The sequence below is a fragment of the Molothrus ater genome, chromosome 2 (genome assembly GCF_012460135.2).
Source record: "Molothrus ater isolate BHLD 08-10-18 breed brown headed cowbird chromosome 2, BPBGC_Mater_1.1, whole genome shotgun sequence".
In the NCBI taxonomy this organism is placed as follows: domain Eukaryota; kingdom Metazoa; phylum Chordata; class Aves; order Passeriformes; family Icteridae; genus Molothrus; species Molothrus ater.
In genome coordinates this window covers 66,761,392-66,774,504 of record NC_050479.2, presented here as the reverse complement: position 1 = coordinate 66,774,504, position 13,113 = coordinate 66,761,392, and the positions used below count along the sequence as shown (strand labels likewise).

Below are 13,113 nucleotides of genomic sequence, written 5' to 3'. Positions count from 1 at the left end.
TTATTGTGATGTTGTCAAATTGAATATAGAAGAGTTGAATATAGAAGAGTTTCTGCTTTTTTCTTCCTTGGCAAGTAGTTTCTCCTTTATCCAGCCATGTAAGCTTCAAAAAATATGTGGAAAATGAGGATCATAGACACTCCTGCTCCTCTTCCAAATTTGAATGAAATGCAATTTAGAAGTCATTATGAAGAGACAGGCAGATGAACATGTGAGCAGATAACTGAGTAAAATTTGCTTCTTTCAGAAACCAGGCTATAAATAGAAATCTTCAGGCTCACTAGGATTTAGGAAAGAATCATTGGTAGTTGACCATACAGGAGGTGCACAAATTGTGTAATAATACAGTCAACCTGTGTGATGGAAGTGTATGTCACTTTAATCTATCACTCACTAACATTAATGAATTTATCTCAATATATCCTTTTGAAACAGGGACATGGTATTCCTCTTTTATTCCTTCTGGACAAGCCTGGCACCAGGAGGTCTGCAGTTTCTTTTAATCCCTGTCTTTTAACCAGATTCAGAATAAAATAAACCACAAAATATAATATTCTGATTTATTGCAATGCTGTAGTAGAGATAAAATAAAACATAGCTCCTAATTTTAGACATTTCTGAAATAAGAGTAATAGTGTCTTCTTGACTTCATTAAATGAAATAAAAAAGCTTCTGAGACAATCTGAAATCAATCACACTAAAAATGTTGCCCTACATCTTAACATTTAATGAGACTCTTAAAAAATCATTCTTTAAATGCATTTCCTAGGAGAATCTCTCTGGCCACACCCCGACAACTTTATAAATCCTCCAACATGACTCAGCGCTGGCAGAGACGGGAGATATCCAACTTTGAATACTTGATGTTCCTCAATACTATAGCAGGTAAGGCTTCTGCCTCTTTAATCCCTTGTAATATGTTTATGTTTGTCAAAATCTTAAGCAACGTGACTCGATAGAATACATTCATCCCACTAGAATTCGGCTGCAGTTTTGTGATATCTTCTGAAACACACACACATTACATTTTATCAGAAAATGCACAACCTATCATGGAGACTTTAGATTCATGTATTGCTGTGAAGGCTGTTCCTTGCTCCCCTTCTGCCATTTCCTCTGCTGACAGCTTTGTCTGAAGCTTTATTAGAGTCAACAAACCATTGCCAGAGAGTGTCTGGAAATAATAATGGGAAAATGTAATTTCGCTACTTCATCATTCTCAGCAACAGCAACTAGACAGCAGAATAACAACAGTATTCTGCCTAGTACAGATGTCACCTGGATTGTGGTATGATTAGATTACAGCATCTTTTCTCATTTAGTTCTTTGAGATGAAATATAATATCAGATTAGGTATTTAAAATGAGAAATAACTGCCATAGACATCCATTTGTTATTGGCAAAAGAAGAGCTTTTCTGGCAATTGTCATTAATTAAACATTCAGGAAGATATTACTCCTTTCACCTTTCCCTTTTCTATGTGTTAACTCCAGTGTTAATTTTAAATGCAAAAAGCAGCAGTTTTCTACACCATATACAGAGATTTCCAGGAGGTTGTCTACTATTATGATTCCTGCCTGTAGCACACATGCTGCTTATGAACCTGCCTGTGGAGAGCCTCATACAGACATTTCACTTCAGTGAGCTTTAATTTGAAACCCAAATTAAATTCCACCAGGCATCACTTTGTACTCCAGTGTTACAACTCTCATCTTTACTTGGTCCTGACTTTTATGCTTGAGGTTATCCTCAGGCCAAACATAAGACACATGTAAGTGTGAAACCCAAAGGTAGCACTTGTTATGCTGACCAGTCTGGGGACAGTCACGGCACTCTTCCCAGTAGGGCAGTGGCAGAATTCAGGAGCTGTCAAACTCGCTTGCTTTGAACCCTCAGGCTTTGGCCTCTGTGCTTAGATGGTAGTCATGGTCCATGCATTGAGTCTTACGGACGTTAATAAATGTGTCATCGACTTATCCCAGTGTGATACACAAGTGTTACCACTGAACAGTTGGAAATCTGAGGGCATGTTTACCTTGAGCAGTGGAGCAAAAAGCAGAATCCCTGAAACTACTGGAGATCAGGGCTGGAAAGTCCATATGGTGAAGTCCAATGCAAGTCACCAGCTTGGTTCCCAAGCATTTTAGCTGCGGTCCCGCAGATCTCTGCTGGAGGAAGGAGCCCTGCTGAGTGTTTATTGCCTCTGGTGCAGTGCCAGAATGCCTCTATCCTGCTTCTGGACACTGGCCTGTCTCCAGCTGCTCCGTGCCTCTCACGCATCCGCTGCCCTTCTAGTGAGTAGGAAATGCAGGCAGACCCTTGCCGGCTCCCTGGCTGCCTCACCTGAACTGGGAGGATTTACGGGAGAACTGGGAAGTTAGCCCAAGTCCCCTCAGTCCTTGTCCAATACATTACCAACAGAACTGTCCTTTGCTGATAATTTCCTTTTTGTGTATTCATTTCTTCTGTGAGCATTGAATTTAAGCTCTTTGAATGAGAGTAGACAAGAGATAAGCCATTTTTACATATTTTTTTTTTAATTTTAATCAGTTTAAAATTCTAAGGTCATTATTTTGTAGGTACCTCACCAAAGCATTCAAACCTGGAAGACAGCATTATGTCTGAAGTCAATTAGAAATTGCAGTAACACACTAAAATATCTCAGTTAACAATATTCAGCCTGAGCAGATTCCCTCAGAGTATCTCGAAAGTCTCAACAAAAATATTTTTTGACCTGTTTTTTGGTACTAGTACTACTGGGCAAGTTTTATAGCCAAACACTTGGGGTGATTGCATGAGACAGGATTCTCTTAAGGTCATTTAGTGTTACTCATCTGCCTTATAACAGGATGGCTTGATATTAGCATTCCATGTTCCACCTGCTATGGCCAAGGTTTGAAGGATTACTGACTATTTTGTTATTTTTGGTGTGTGTCCATGAATTTCTGTCCTATTTGAAAAAAATTGTTTGGTCACTATCCCTAGAAATCTCTCTCTCTGACTCAAGGCATTTGATTTCTAGCAGATTTATTGGTGTCAGTCTTTTACAGATAACTCTCATTTGTTCATGTAATCTCATGATTGCATAGGTTAATTGCATAGGATGCCTTGCTCATTTCACATCATTGTCTATCATCTCATAAAATCTTTCAGCAGTATGTGATTTAAAAAAAATTAGAAGAAAATTTATCCTTGGTAGCTGAACTTGCCAATGACACACACAAAACCTTTTCTGAAAATAACACCAGAGAATAAAAGCTGACTGAAACCCAACAGGCAATTCTATACATGACAATAAGGTCTTTATTCTAGTTTGGAGCAAAACCCAAAGTTTTCCAACTTTTTGACAGAAGTAAAAAATCCCCTCAAGTTATTTTTTGGAAGATCAACCAGGTTTTTTAGTTTTAATGAAGTCTGCACTTCATCTAGAAAGCTCAGTTCCAAAAACTCATGAAGTACTTGGGGATATTTGCTAAGAATCTCCTCATAAAGTTCATGGCAAGGCAGAAACCCACCCACAATAGAGTGTACATTCGCTCAAAGTCTGGTCACTGGGGAGAAAGTTTCGAAGAAGAAATATATGTTAGAAAGTCTAGAAGTTCTCACATCCCCAAGCTGATCTTGGCTCCACCATTGCATAGCCTTGTACCACCAGGGCCTGAGATCTGGGAAACTGCAGGGTTGGGGGCTGTGAGGCAGTCTGAGTTACACCACTGCTTTAACAGCTTTGCCTGCATTTCTGTAAGTCTTTTTGAAAGGTGTTCCTCAAAAATATTTCCCTTACAACAAATAAGTGTTTTCTGATAAAGCACTAACAAATAAGTGTTTTCTGATAAAGCACTAACAAAATAAATAACTCTACCAGAAATACAGTCCTGGAAGCAAAGAATCTCTACTACTTGTTGCCCTGGTTTTGATAACTGCCCAAGTACACCTGTATTAAACAGACACAAAATCTTAAATGTACTGTAGACAGGACCTTCAACAGTCAGAAGAAAATACAGGATTTTCTATTTTGTAGACAAAAATAGAGTACTGAATATACTTGTGACCTTCTTTCCTAAGTAAAGATGTATTTTCTTTTCTTTCTTCTTGGAAATCCAATTTCCAATTACAGTCCTAATTATACTCTTTTGTAATGAGATTCCATAAGAAATATCTCCTTATAAGTTACAACTTCTCTGCCAGTAATTGTTAGTGTAATGACCTAGTTTTAGTATATAACTGTTTATTTAAGCAGCATCTTATTCTCTAATGGTATTATTGTTTTCAGCTATTGAGAAATATATCCATCCTCTTTTTTTTTAATTCATGTTGCCATTAAGCTCCTACTGGCTTATTCAGCAAATCTGAGCCGTAGCTTAGTCAGAAACGTGGATGTTTGACACTTAAGAATTGTGGATTATCTGCTGGTAAGTGGGGGATAAGTAAGGTCACTTCACTGTTTTCTCTTCTCATCCAAATAGAGGTCCACTAATTAAGTAGTTTAGCACATCTTTTGCCCATTCTTTGTAGCTTCCTTTTTTTCTTCCAATAGTGCTTAATTAGTCTCTAGTCCTCTACAAAAGAGTAAGAAAGCACTCATGTTTCTTTGTTATCCTCCTCTGAAGTTACACAAGAAGCAGTAGCCTTGGAAGAGTGATGTTCAGAAGTGAGGGTTCTGACACCAGCTTATTTCTCCTATTGTGACATCATGCAGCCAGGTCCTTTCCCACAAGAAGTCTTTGCATATTTATTGGTACTGTTAATTTCACAGACTGGTTGGTGTCTGTACAACGGAACCATTGAAATAAATACATTAATCTCTTCTTGAATCTCTCCCTAGTTTTCTGGTATGTCTGTCCTGAGAAGCATGGCTGTTCTATAGGTCCTTAATATTTGAAGTATGCTCTTGAAAAAAATCCGTCATTCTATGACATTTTCTTTAGTTCTTATGCCATCCTTTTACCCCCTAGAAACATTGCCATGCTTCATGTTTAGATTAATTGTTTCTACTGTGATCTGTGCTCACAGATCTTATATGCTTAATAACTTTCTGCTTCAGCTCTCAAAGATCTCTCTTTCTAGATCATTTCCTATCCAATCCTATGTGTGATTACTGGCACTCTCTGCACTGGCCTGATGTCTCACTGCAATTTCAGTTCAAAATCTCTCTCCATCTTCAAAATTCTAAAGCCTTGTTTCAACCTGTTTCTCTGGCCCCCTAGTCAGCTATTTTCTCACCTCCCTCTTCTGTTTCCAAACTCTTCCCCTCTTTCTTGCCCTCTTTTCTGGCTCGAGCATATTTCAGCATGTTTACAGCTCTGGGCTTTCCTCCCAAAGGTAAACACTACGCTCTGCTACTTATCAATCAGTCTCAGTGTTATACTCTCCATGGCCCTGGTTTTTGTCCTGGCTCTGTAGACATAAGCCTTCCTGGTCACCTCCCCCCTCCTCCCTCTACCTGCTTCATTCTCAGGGAACCTTTTGTTTTTGCTGTGATTGTACTAATTGTCCTCTCTGTATGGGACCAGCATATATGTCAACTGAATCCTCTGGGTGATATAGGAAACAAGTAATTTTTGCTATTCTCAATTAAAAGATTATTAAAAAGAGTGCTTAAAAGTAATCCCACTACACCAAAAGGTATCAGAAGGAGTGAGAACAAGAAGTTGTTTTTAATATTATTGCAGTGCTCACTGTTTTAGCTAGAAGTCTAGATTTCAAATCCATTTCTCAGTATTTATCTAATTTCTGCTGTTTGGTTTCAAATTGCAGTACATTAAATGTGTGCTTGCATTTGTATTTATTGGAATTTTAATTCTTTTAAATCCTACATGTCACTGCTTTTAAAAGAAATGAAGAATAATTGCATCCATAATTTTTGTGAGTAATTTCTTCTAGTGGAAAAGGATTATTTTTAAAGGTTTATGGAAAAAAAAATGACATCCTCAATTAGGTAATAAATTCAGATGAACTTCTTCCCCCTCACCTTTTTTTTTTTTTTTTTTGCCTGTTTAGCATTTTCCACTTTTTTTCTCTGTGATGTACAAGCCCTCACTGGTTAATTATGTATATATTTAGCTACTGCATGTGTTGGGCTTATTATTGTCATCTAATTAGATGTAACTCGAACTACTTACTTCTAGAAAAATCATTAAAAATTCTTTCCTAATGACCTAGAGATGACAAAATGTCTGTAAAGTGTGAAGAAGCAGACAAGCACAGGAACATCGCTCTTAAAGAGTGTTAATCCAGATGCTGCAATCATCTAATTAAACAATATTTTGCTGTCATTAACATTTTCACCAAGGAATTGCAGTTATAATTTCTTTGTCAGCTGTCTCTAGCTCGCTTTACCTTAGAAACTAAAGTGCCATATAAAAACATTAAATTGGATGGTTTAATTAAAAAGTTTTTTTATTTTTAATGAAGAAACATATCCAGTATTTCTGAGATCTCATTTACTATGCCTCATTTTTATTGTTCAAGTAGATTAGTGTCACAGGCCTTGCGATATTTAATATTCAGCCTTTAATATTAATCTCTGTAAGCCTACTTGAGGGGAAATCTGAAGGCTCTGAAAAGGTGTAGGGACTACCAATAGCCATACAGGTTTATGTTCTATATTTATTTAGCTAAAGAAAGGACCAAATAATTCTTGTTGGAAGCAGCAGACAATTGATGAGATGGCTAAGTATATTCATCTGCTGACTTTTCTCTGAAAATAATCAATTGTGAAGCCAGAACAGATCAAGACAGCATTTCTAATAAAGTGAAGCCACTAATATTTATGCATGTTTAGAATTAGGGATTTGTAATCCCATTATAGGCCTAGATCACTGTCCTCCGCTCAGATAAGTACAGATGTGTGGTCTTACCTTGTAGGTTTGGTCTCCTTTCACAATTTAAATTAGGTTCATCTTCTCGAGTCGGGTTTATTTGTTGATATTAAGGAGGAAATTGTTGAGTTGAAAAAAATAAATCACTAACTTTTTTATTAAACAAATTAAGAGCTATTCTTAGTAGTTATTATCTTCATAAATAAAACATGTTTTATAAAAATTGAAGAAGGAGAGAAGAGAATATTTTAGGTTTTTTCACAAGTCTTATATTTACCAAATACATAATCTTGAAAGCTTCATTATTTGCAACGTATCCTACCTAAGCTGAGAGAGAAGCTGCAATAATTTCTCACTGTGAGGTAAAAAAGAGGAGTTACTGCAGTGTTCTGACATGGAGCTAATGTCACATGATAGTTTCTTCATGTGTCTACACCATAAGTAACCCCTCAGCAAAAGAGCCAGCAAGGCTCAGGATTGCTTTTTCCTTTTCCTTTTTCCCATGATTTTCCCACATGGAATGGGAACAAACAGTCAAAATCTTGTTGACTGAATATTGACATTGAATTGATATGAAATTAATGAAGTAAGTATCAAAATTAAATGAAATCACAATATGAAAAAATCTCAATTTCAAAATAAAACATAATTTTGTATGACCCTACATTTCCTTTCAAAATTTTGCAAAAGGATGTTCTCACTTTTTAAATACTTCTCTAAAAGGGTTACAGTTGAAGATTTTTATTACTGTGAGCTCTTTTCCATACAAATTTTGATTCTACAGAGTCTTCATTTTTGCTTATGCTTTGCTTTGTAATAGACTGCAGTCCTCTCAGTCATTCTCTTCCTGGATCTCAAAGTTCTTTTAGTCTGCTCTCTGCATAAGCACAAATGTCTTTCTATTGTGAAAGCTTTTGCACACTCTTCTGCTAATTGAATTAAAGATTTTGATGGTGAGAAAAACTTTTATTGTATGAAGCGATAGCTTTATAGAGGCCTTATTTTAAAGCACCCTAAATTTAATAATCTCAAGAAACTTTACAAGTCATATGCAAATAAACCCTTGCCAAAGAAGAAAATTATATTCTGATTTGAAGGATGTAGAAAATTAGGCAGATTTGTCTTCCTTCAAAGCTTATAGAGCCCCCTCTCAAAAGTCTAAAAGAATAAATATTCTAGCAGAGCATACCTTTCCTTTTCCTTCCTTACAAGGATAAATTCTGGTATACTTCTTGATATAGTTGTTTGACACATTCTTGTTCTGGCCAAGAATTGTTTGGCATTCATTCGTTCATTCATTCATTCATTCATTCATTCATTCATTCATTCATTCATTCATTCATTGTTGATATAAAGAAGAAGTGATTTTGTTCTATCCATCTTTATTGGTGTATGTAGGCCACAGTACTGGAATTGCTTGCTTGACAAAGTGATATTTGCACCTTAATTTTTTTTTTTTTGCATTCTTATGAACATCTATGTTTTCAGAGTGTAAAAATGAGGACACACAATTATTAAGAATATGCACTTCTCCTGTATTCAGTGAAACTATGTACAAAATAAAAACATGCTTTTTGTTCATCAGCTTCTCTTGAAAAAATAAGGTGTTTGTAGAGCAGTGAAAGTTTCATTAAAGCAGAACTGATTTTTTGTGGAGAATTGCAACTGCTACTCAGAACAAGGAAGCCTGTGTTTTCCTGTGCTGAGTGTTGTACCCCAGGAATCTGTCCAGAATCTGGAAGGAAGCAGTTAGTGAGACAGGGCTGTAAATCTGCTGCAGGACTGGGAATTGTTAACCTGGATTATTTCAGTCTGTTAATTATATTATATAAATACACACACACATATATTTATGACCTGATTTTGGTTTTTAAGACTTACGTTGCATATTGTGTGGTTCTCACTATAGCATTAGGATGGACAGCTCTGTACTAAGAAATTTCATTTGTCTTATCACTGAAATGTTAGATTCTGCTAAATACTAGAGAATACAAAAAATAACAGCCTTTCCTAAACATGCTTTTCTTTGTGATGAATTCATAATTTTTAGTTAATTGCAGTTGAAGATTGTTCTTTTGAAATGGTATCTATACATGGTTTTTTGCACATTTGAGCTGCTGGGATGACAGCAATGTTTCTTTCATGATTGAAAAGAGTGGCCTGGGGTAGTCAGCTCTGTCTTTTACATGAGAGAACTGTTTTTTAATTTTAAAAGTGATTAAAAATAGTGTTACAGCAAACCTGACTTTCATCACTTTGATTCCACAGTTGCCATGGAATCTCACCATTTCTTCAGTGAGGAACCATAGGGAATGATAGATTAGCATGGACTATCTAGAATAGACCTAGATTTGCAAACCTCAAATTTACCGCCTTGCTGCTTGGAGTCTCATTTTATCTTTGCCAACTATGATACTTCATGAAGTTTCTAGGAAATAATAGTCAAGTTCTTTTGAATTTCTATATTCATGCTATAAAAATATTTTAATGGAAATAAAAAAGAAATTCTTTATTGGCATATGGTGCATTTTAGTTGATCTTAAAAGATACTGTACTTTTTATATTATTTCAGTTTGTGTTGACTTCTGCTTCAAGATAAGTGCACCTAAATGGCTGCTTTTGTCTGGAAGATTTAGACCTGGTTCTATCAAAGTGGTGGGAACTGGGAACATGTGATGCAAGAAATGTAACCACTACATTTTTTTCTAGCTGGACAAGTGGACACTATTTCCTAATTGTTAAAACTTTCTTTTTCGATAGGACGAACATACAATGATCTGAACCAATACCCTGTATTTCCATGGGTTTTAACAAACTATGAATCTGAAGAGCTAGATCTGACCCTTCCAGGCAACTTCAGAGATCTATCAAAGGTATGCTTCATTCTTGTTAAAGAACAGTAAGCCAGTCCTTTTAGAAAGACATTTTGTTTTATATTTATAGTCTGGTTAAATAAGGTCTTTATCGTAAACTCATAAAAGACTGAAATAGACGTTTCTATTTTAGAACTATTTTATACTGCATCTCTATATTATGCTGCTTCCATGTCCCTGACTTATCTAGTTCCAAATCTACAACTCCTCTGTACCTTCTGACTTATGGAACAGGAGTGCATCAGACCACTTGATCTCACTAATTATGCCTCTTAGTTTATAAAAACTGATCCTTTGGAAGTAAAAAGTTTAGACTATATTTTGCAGTGTCTAGAATAGTAATATAGTATCAGCATCTTCTTTTGATTTAATAGTTAGTAAAGGGGTACTTTGTATTTTAGATCCTGGAGTATCTGATCCTTGTTGTTATTTGTTGGGGTTTTTTCGGTCCAAGCTGATTTGGGCACTTAATGTTTTAGAAAAAAAAAAAAATTCTAGCGTTTTTTTTTTTCTCTAATGGCACCAATTTTGATCAATACCCAGCTCTGGTACTCTGGTTGTGTTAACAGACTGCAGAGAAGGTCTGTCCTGGCCAAGCATAGCAGAAACATATGGAGAGGCTCTACTTTTGGCCAGCTAAAATACAATAAAAAAAGAGCCTCAAAACCGAGCTGTGGAAAGTATCATTCCTGTTTACTATCAATTAAGAAAATGTATGCACTCTCTTGCCAGTGTAGGTGGCAAGATAATGCATAGTCCTGCAGCATCCCCAGTGTGAGGTTTCTGTTGTCTGGTGTGTCAGCTTTCTTGCATCCTTACCAGAGCTCCTCAGCCAAGAGGGAGAAGTTGCTTGTACAAATTGAGTGAGGCTCAAAACCACAGGAAGCTGTCACTCATTGCCTTTAGGAGTGAGGCTGGAGAGGAGAAAATGACCCCCAAGGCCTGTTCTGCAGTCCTGTGCTGCAGACCCTGCATTCCCTTCTTCTGCTGGGCAGACATGAGTGTTTCTGGGGTTTATGCTTTAAGTCTGGATTTCTTTCCTCCTCTCCCTGCAAGCACACATCCTGGGGAGCGATGGAGACATCCTGCCCTGGACATTTGACAGTTTCATCTCTGCTGGAAAGAGTGTGCTTGCAGTACCTCCAGATGTGTTGTAACCATTCCTGGAAGCCTGCTTTTGTAAGATGTCCAAAATAATTTGAGTAGGACTTGAATTCATAATAGTGGATAGAGACACTTAAGCTTACACTCCTTTTATTTTCTTAGACAAATAAAAAAATAAATAAGCAAATAAACCCAGAATTTACAGTTCATTCACAGTATGCCTCAAAAGGAAATAAATAGCTTGATACTTCCGTTAGGTTATGTAAAACTTCTGACCTTTCACAGTATTATAGGTATGTTTCACAAATGTGTTTTTCAGTTCTGTAACACCATTGAAATCTGTGCCAAGAACAATAAAAGATCCACAGACATGACTTAAAAAAAGACCTGTGATCATTTTACACTGGCTTGTTCCCTAGCATGTATAAAAGTAGTGCTGGTTTAGAGTTGTTCAGAAAGATAAACCTTTCATTAAGGTGCTTACACTTTTCAAAATCTCTCAAACTCACTTTCTGGATGTATTAATAGCACTGGATGTGGTGAAGTGCAACAAGATTAGACAGTGCCTCATGAGTCCTTCTCTAGGTATTTAATTTGGTTCAATCCAAATTTTTATAGCAATCTACTAAAATATGTAATTGCTAGAGGAAGTAGTGTGATAGCTGAATAGATGTGTTTTCCTCATGAGTTAGTAAAGACTCATTATGGAATTAGTGCATGTAAAGCTTATTAAATATCACTGTGCTGTTATTAGTACTCTTCTCAAAAGGAAATGTAAAATCAAGTCCATGACTATTTATTTTTCAACAAGAATCCATGCAACATGCACATTTTCTTGCCAATTTAAAACCTACCAAAAGCTATCAGTGGTTTCCTCTGGAACAGCTAAGGTTTTGACCACTGAAAAGCCTACACAGAACTAGTCAATGAAAATTGCCTTTCCTTTCTGACAGTATCTGGGCCCCATTTATCCCATGGATGTATGAGAAAACACATGTGAAATCTGTAAAGTGTTGTGGAATACTTCAGGATAAAAGGATTGTAATTGTCAATTTTTTGCAGTGTTCATTATGAAAATATCTGATAGATTTCATTTCACCATGGTTTTAAAAGGAAAAGTAGGTTAATGATTTATTTTAAAATGCAGTGGCTGTTTAGTATGGAATGCTTGATTTGAGTTGTTCAGCATTACTTCCATCCTGTTTCAATTTTTGCATTATCTGTAAAAATCTTTAAAATTCGAATGTCTCTGAGGTATTACCTTCTCAATTCTGCTTTCATTTTCGATATTGTTCTGTATCTGTGAGTCCCTTCTTTTTTTTTTTTTTTTTCTCATGGAAGTGAATCCTGAGTAGCCTGGTGCTTAAAAGGATAAAACTCATAAAAGCAGGAGTTAGTAATTTATTGTAAATATTGAAAGCAATTGTGCTAGCAAGCCTCAGCCAGACCTCTGGGGCAGGCCCACTCAGTATCCTTTCCATGCGGAGCAATTCCCTTCTGTCAGATTTTGCCCTGCAATGGAGACATGTTCCTGCAGATTTGATGGCAGATCAGAACCTCCAGCTAAACTGTTGATGGATAAAATCTCCTTCGTCAGTTCCTGACCTTCTGTCTCCCTGTAAATTTTGCCCTTCTTAGTTTCACAAAGCTTCTGTCCTTGCTATTTAGCAATTAATAGTCCTCAAAAAATCTATTGCAATTATTTAGAATTTTAACAATATTGCATATATGGTAAAAGCCCACAAAAGCAATGAAATTTAAAGAGAAGTCACCTACCATGCTTTGTTTTCTTGATTTAAAATGGTTTCTGTAGTTAAATGTAGGTGCTAAATCTAGCTTTTAAAAATATTTTGTATATTCTTGCTCAAAGTTCATACAATACTCCAGTGACAGTTCTGATAATTAACTACACATTTTTCAAATTTTTTAATGTTTGGCTTCCAGGCTTTCTGTATAAAATAAAATACAACACCTTTGTGATATCACAACTGCTAGGTGAACATACATATCAAATGCAATTCATATGATTTTTGGAGATGAAATTAGGAGTGTTTGTCTTGCTTAGGATGTCAGTAATGGAGTAAAACATGGGCTTTTGCATTTAGTCCAAACTTAAATATTTACATTCGTGCAAAGCCATCTTGAACATGTAGCTTGTCCTTTCCTTCCATTCCATTTCATTCTGGTTTTATGTGGCACTCCTTATTGTGGTATTTTTACATCCAGATGTTACTTGTTCAGAACAATTATGTTTAAATATTAGTCTGAAAATTCCTCCGTCCTATTTCTTTTGCGTGTTTGGAAATTCTGTTCTA

The 13,113-nt window shown here is 36.1% G+C and overlaps 1 protein-coding gene across 5 annotated transcripts in view; it reads left to right on the top strand.

The window, feature by feature from the left end:
* Positions 1-13,113, top strand: part of NBEA (neurobeachin) — a 458,173-nt gene that overhangs the window by 363,768 nt on the left and 81,292 nt on the right. For all 5 annotated transcript variants that reach the window (XM_054514098.1, XM_036391661.2, XM_036391637.2 and 2 more), the window contains 2 exons: positions 770-885; positions 9,582-9,694. In XM_054514098.1, the coding sequence (XP_054370073.1) occupies positions 770-885; positions 9,582-9,694 (229 nt within the window). The remainder of the gene's footprint in view (positions 1-769; positions 886-9,581; positions 9,695-13,113) is intronic.